Source organism: Anoplophora glabripennis, unplaced genomic scaffold (genome assembly GCF_000390285.2).
Source record: "Anoplophora glabripennis isolate ALB-LARVAE unplaced genomic scaffold, Agla_2.0 scaffold4617, whole genome shotgun sequence".
Classification (NCBI taxonomy): domain Eukaryota; kingdom Metazoa; phylum Arthropoda; class Insecta; order Coleoptera; family Cerambycidae; genus Anoplophora; species Anoplophora glabripennis.
In genome coordinates this window covers 1-5,969 of record NW_019420690.1, presented here as the reverse complement: position 1 = coordinate 5,969, position 5,969 = coordinate 1, and the positions used below count along the sequence as shown (strand labels likewise).

The 5,969-nt window shown below is 31.3% G+C and overlaps 4 protein-coding genes across 4 annotated transcripts; 2 read left to right on the top strand and 2 right to left on the bottom strand.

The window, feature by feature from the left end:
• The first annotated feature begins 469 nt into the window (after positions 1 to 469).
• LOC111692892 (transcription elongation factor SPT4-like) lies at positions 470 to 1,079 on the top strand. Its single transcript, XM_023457021.1, has 4 exons — positions 470 to 538; positions 596 to 702; positions 759 to 814; positions 873 to 1,079. Exons 1-4 carry the CDS (start codon positions 470 to 472, stop codon positions 989 to 991), a joined length of 351 nt encoding a protein of 116 aa, XP_023312789.1. The 3' UTR covers positions 992 to 1,079.
• Positions 1,080 to 1,244: 165 nt separating this feature from the next.
• On the bottom strand, positions 1,245 to 2,501 carry LOC111692893. The gene is made up of 3 exons (XM_023457022.1): positions 2,326 to 2,501; positions 1,586 to 2,260; positions 1,245 to 1,524 (listed from the first exon to the last, which is right to left on the bottom strand). Exons 2-3 carry the CDS (start codon positions 2,012 to 2,014, stop codon positions 1,426 to 1,428), a joined length of 528 nt encoding a protein of 175 aa, XP_023312790.1. The 5' UTR covers positions 2,015 to 2,260; positions 2,326 to 2,501; the 3' UTR covers positions 1,245 to 1,425.
• Positions 2,502 to 2,591: 90 nt separating this feature from the next.
• On the top strand, positions 2,592 to 2,933 carry LOC111692894 (transcription elongation factor SPT4-A-like). Its single transcript, XM_023457023.1, has 3 exons — positions 2,592 to 2,644; positions 2,701 to 2,756; positions 2,815 to 2,933. Exons 1-3 carry the CDS (start codon positions 2,592 to 2,594, stop codon positions 2,931 to 2,933), a joined length of 228 nt encoding a protein of 75 aa, XP_023312791.1.
• A 232-nt stretch (positions 2,934 to 3,165) lies between these two features.
• On the bottom strand, positions 3,166 to 4,456 carry LOC111692895. The gene is made up of 3 exons (XM_023457024.1): positions 4,266 to 4,456; positions 3,526 to 4,188; positions 3,166 to 3,464 (listed from the first exon to the last, which is right to left on the bottom strand). The coding sequence occupies exons 2-3, from the start codon at positions 3,952 to 3,954 to the stop codon at positions 3,378 to 3,380; spliced, it is 516 nt and encodes a 171-aa protein (XP_023312792.1). The 5' UTR covers positions 3,955 to 4,188; positions 4,266 to 4,456; the 3' UTR covers positions 3,166 to 3,377.
• Between the last annotated feature and the right edge of the window lie 1,513 nt (positions 4,457 to 5,969).

The window sequence follows — 5,969 nt, the reverse complement described above, 5'->3', positions numbered from 1 at the left end:
GTTTTCCAGCGGGTAGGGAAGTGTCTTAGTCTGAGTGTCGCGTTTGTTATGTTTAGTAGGGCCATGAGGCCCTTGTTTAAAAATACCAGTATTATATTATCCGTTTTGTGATTTTAACTAATACATTACAATTTTTACTTACAAAAAATAAATAAATGTATTCAGTTAGTTAGTCAGCCTAATAGTTTGTTACAATCTCGAATAATTCTATGGAAATCCTGAAAATCTTGCTGTTAACAGCCAACTATTAATAGTTGCTCAAATTGATCTAAGCTCATACTGATGAATAAATCATTTGTTTTAGTAAACAATAGTTGACAACAAAATTTACATTTTGTTTTTGTGTAGTTGGTAGTAATATAGTGGCGTTTTCGAGGAAAGGAAATTAGTGGGGTTTGTCATTTTTACTGTTCAATGTTCTTGTTCATATGTGAAAAATAATTAATTAATATATAATTATACCATTAAAATGACTTTAGAGACGATTCCAAAGGATTTAAGAGGCTTAAGAGCTTGTTTGGTATGCTCATTGATAAAGGTAAATACACTAATAGACAAAGTTTAGAATGGTTTGGCCTAATGTTTTATTTTCCAGTCCTTTGAACAGTTCGAGTGTGAAGGCTGTGATAATTGTGATGAATTCTTAAGAATGAAGAACAATCGAGATAACGTGTATGACTGTACAAGTTCTAACTTTGATGGGTAAGTTGTTTTATTTATCAATATATAAATGAATTCTTAATGATATGCATTTACAGAATGATATCGATGATGAGCCCTGAGGACAGTTGGGTGGCTAAGTGGCAAAGAATAAGTAAGTTAATTACGAGATTGTTCGTAACGTAAATTATTTATTATCTTTATTGTTCCAGATCGCTTTTGTAAAGGTGTCTATGCTATATCCGTATCTGGACGATTACCAAATGGTATTATAAGGGAAATGAAAAGTCGGGGCATCGTTTACCGCCCTAGAGATACCAGTCAGAGATGAATCATTGGATTTTGTTGCCGTATTTATTAAGCTTGATGGTAAGATGAGATATATGTAATAAGAAAAATAAATTTATATTAAAGACGAACTGGCAAGTTATTTTCCTTTCCTTATTTTTTTCCTATTTACCTTATTGGTTTTTACATTTGACATATTGCTTTGTTCCTAATATAAAAAAATTGAGTATGTTGATTTGAGATTTAAAAATGAACGTGCAACTTTTGGTGTAGGTATAATATTTATTCCGTAAGTAATGATTGTTACATAGTAAATAATAAATAAAAAAATATATAGTGATCTGATACATTTAAATGACAATATTAATATTCAAATATTAGGGTTTAAAGTTTTGTATTTGTTATAAAAATAACTAGGAAAATATATATAATAAACGTGTATAAAATCATGCGCAACAATTCGGATAAAAGTTATAATTACAGTAAATTCTCATTTTTCTCCAATTCAGTTGGCGCTACTTTTTCATCTGTATCCCCAAGTTCTCCTACTGTGTGTTGGAGATGATCAAAACCAATCTTAAAAAGAACAAGTACATTTAAAAATTATTCTATGACCTATTTTTTGTTAAGTAGTTACCTCTATTACCGGATTTTGCAGCTCTGCGTAATCTATTAGACTGTTAAAAGCATTATCTATGTCCTCGGCATTCTCACTAAGTCGTCGTTTTGTAGCCTCAACATTCCTAGCACCAGTTTGCGCTATGCTTAATGCATCAACCCCCATCTGTCTCAATTCATCTTCCTCAAGCATATCGAATGGGTTTGTAGCGTAATTTCTTGAAGCGTTTTGTACGATAAATAAAGCCTCATTGTCCAGTTGCCTTTTTTCCATCGACTCCTCAATGGTTTCAAAGGGATTTCTTGTCGAATTTCTCCAGTTATTCTGCACCATACTTATAGTACCATCGCCGAACCTTATTTCCACTTCGTCGTCGCTCGATTCAAACGGATTTGCTCCAAAATTTCTTACAGAGGTTTCTGCTAGGCCTAGCGCGTTTTCGCCCATCCTCCATAGTTCAGCATCTGTGTCTTCTATTAAATCGAAAGGATTATTCGTGTTAATTTGTATAGCTGCCGGTATTCTATCGTCGTCAAAGTCTTGAAAAATATTTTCGGTATTCCTAGAAGCGTGTTGTGCTAAGTGGGCTAGATCGTGCTTGTTTTCGAATTCGTTTATGTCGTGCGATTGTTGATACGGAGGATCATTTCTGGCGAAGTCTTCAAAGTGTTCAAAACCAATCTGAAATTTTATCTTTTTGTTTAAAAAGGAGATTAACATAAATTTGGAATGTTTTAAAAAACAACAGAAGGACAAACCTGCGATTTTTGGTTCAGTTCTACAAAATCATCAATTTCTTCTGGTGCGTGGTCTTTGACAGCTTTTTCTGTCTCGTTTAATATAACTGTAGTTGTTCCGGTTTGTGTAGGAAAACGTGTTTCGTATTCACTGGTGTCTTTTTTTACATTGGGGATTGTTTTATAATGTTCAAAGCCAATCTAAAAAATATTTTAGTTTTTCGTAAAATCCTAATTTTTCTTATAGTATTTTTACTATTGCTATAGTTTTATAATNATTCTTAAGAATGAAGAACAATCGAGATAACGTGTATGACTGTACAAGTTCTAACTTTGATGGGTAAGTTGTTTTATTTATCAATATATAAATGAATTCTTAATGATATGCATTTACAGAATGATATCGATGATGAGCCCTGAGGACAGTTGGGTGGCTAAGTGGCAAAGAATAAGTAAGTTAATTACGAGATTGTTCGTAACGTAAATTATTTATTATCTTTATTGTTCCAGATCGCTTTTGTAAAGGTGTCTATGCTATATCCGTATCTGGACGATTACCAAATGGTATTATAAGGGAAATGAAAAGTCGGGGCATCGTTTACCGCCCTAGAGATACCAGTCAGAGATGAATCATTGGATTTTGTTGCCGTATTTATTAAGCTTGATGGTAAGATGAGATATATGTAATAAGAAAAATAAATTTATATTAAAGACGAACTGGTAAGTTATTTTCCTTTCCTTATTTTTTTCCTATTTGCCTTATTGGTTTTTACATCTGACATATTGCTTTGTTCCTAATATAAAAAAATTGAGTATGTTGATTTGAGATTTAAAAATGAACGTGCAACTTTTGGTGTAGGTATAATATTTATTCCGTAAGTAATGATTGTTACATAGTAAATAATAAATAAAAAAATATATAGTGATCTGATACATTTAAATGACAATATTAATATTTAAATATTAGGGTTTAAAGTTTTGTATTTGTTATAAAAATGACTAGGAAAATATATATAATAAATGTATAAAATCATGTGCAGCAATTCGGATAAAAGATATAATTACAGTAAATTCTAATTTTTCTTCAGTTCAGTTGGTGTCACTTTTTCATCTGCATCCCCAATTTCTCCTACTGTGTGTTGGAGATGATCAAAACCAATCTTAAAAAGAACAAGTACATTTAAAAATTATTCTATGACCTATTTTTTGTTAAGTAGTTACCTCTATTACCGGATTTTGCAGCTCTGCGTAATCTATTAGACTGTTAAAAGCATTATCTATGTCCTCGGCATTCTCACTAAGTCGTCGTTTTGTAGCCTCAACATTCCTAGCACCAGTTTGCGCTATGCTTAATGCATCAACCCCCATCTGTCTCAATTCATCTTCCTCAAGCACATCGAATGGGTTTGTAGCGTAATTTCTTGAAGCGTTTTGTACGATAAATAAAGCCTCATCGTCCAGTTGCCTTTTTTCCATCGACTCCTCAATGGTTTCAAAGGGATTTCTTGTCGAATTTCTCCAGTTATTCTGCACCATACTTATAGTACCATCGCCGAACCTTATTTCCACTTCGTCGTCGCTCGATTCAAACGGATTTGCTCCAAAATTTCTTACAGAGGTTTCTGCTAGGCCTAGCGCGTTTTCGCCCATCCTCCATAGTTCAGCATCTGTGTCTTCTATTAAATCGAAAGGATTATTCGTGTTAATTTGTATAGCTGCCGGTATTCTATCATCGTCAAAGTCTTGAAAAATATTTTCGGTATTCCTAGAAGCGTGTTGTGCTAAGTGGGCTAGATCGTACTTGTTTTCGAATTCGTTTATGTCGTGCGTTTGTTGATACGGAGGATCATTTCTGGCGAAGTCTTCAAAGTGTTCAAAACCAATCTGAAATTTTATCTTTTTGTTTAAAAAGGAGATTAACATAAATTTGGAATGTTTTAAAAAACAACAGAAGGACAAACCTGCGATTTTTGGTTCAGTTCTACAAAATCATCAATTTCTTCTGGTGCATAGTCTTCTTTGACAGCTTTTTCTGTCTCGTTTGATATAACTGTTGATGTGCCGGTTTGTGTAGGAAAATGTGTTTTGTATTCACTGGTGTCTTTTTCTATATTGGGGATTGTTTTATAAAGTTCAAAGCCGATGTAAAAAATATTTTAGAGTTTTTCGTAAAATCCTAATTTTTCTTATAGTATTTGTACTATTTCTATAGTTTTATAATAGTGTTGTAAAGATGAGAGCTTACTGTATGTACTTGAAAATATTCACAAATGTTTGGTTATGAAAAAAAACTTGGTTCTTTTCGGAAACAGAAGGAAAATCATTTCTTGGTACATAAGCAACATGCCACACTTTATAACCAGTTTTTAAATATTGCTTTGGTAAATGTTGAAAAAATTTAGAATTTTCACAAAAATATTTGAATATTTAATATTTGTCAAACGGAAATAGCAGAAAGCACAAAATAACTTAGGGTATGCTTATTTCAACCCCTTTAAAGGGGCAGAAATTTTTGAAAGATTGTTGGGAGGTGCACAATACATTATTAGAAAATTTGTGTAACATTTGACTATTATACTTTTTTTGGTTTTCAAATTAAAGGCGCTATTCCAACGGTTCTTATTAAGTCACTCGTATTATTATTTCTCCCCTTAAATATCTTGTAAATTTGTCATTTTGAAACGGGTGCATTTCCAGTACTTATTCTTGAAGAAATATATTTAAACATAATTATATGTATGTACATATTCAAACACAAAAGCAAATAATGAGTATCACAGTGTCGATACCACACAAAAACAGAATTTTCATTTACCATTTGCACAATTAAATTTAACTACTCCTACTAACTACTTAAAATTAAAACGATATCTAATAAAGAAATGTTTGTATACTGTATTAGAATTCTATCTTCAGTACAATGATTGAGGCTGAAAATCCAAATTCTTTGAAACAGAATGGATTTACATGAAAATTTAGAATAAGGATTATCTTAGGCTCAAGTTCAAAACTGACATAAGTCCGATTGACGCTTTTTGTTTTTTAGGGGTAAAAACTACCCCTAAGTGAAAAAAAATTGAAAAATTAAGTTCTAAGCATTTTATTGATAAAAATCTTTTTCAAGCACAAAGATTAAATAATGTTCCATGTTCTGGAACATGTTTTATGATATATTTGATCTTTTCGACCCTTTATTTAACCCTTAAAAACTACCCCTATGCAAAAAATAATGATACAAAATTGCTTTTTAAAGATTTGGAATGATTAAATCGTGCAATTATTTAAAATAAAACTTACTTTATATCTAATAAAAGAATGTTTCCCTTTCAACCCCTAAAAACCACCCCTGTATTGACAAAAATGATAGAAAATTACTTTTTAAAAGCTTGGAATGTTTTAACGGTACAATTTCTTAAAATAAAAATTCCCTCATTGCTTATGAAAGAATTTGTATCTCATAACACTTTTCAACCCTTATAAATCACCCCTGTGCTAAAAAAGTGATAAAAAATTACGTTTTAAATCTTGGAATGCTATAATTGTGCAATCATTTAAAATAAAAATTCCCCTATATTGTTTATGAAAGAATATTTTACTTTTGCCATTTTCAACTCTTATAAACTACCCTTTTACCAATATTAATGTAAAATATTTTTATTATAATC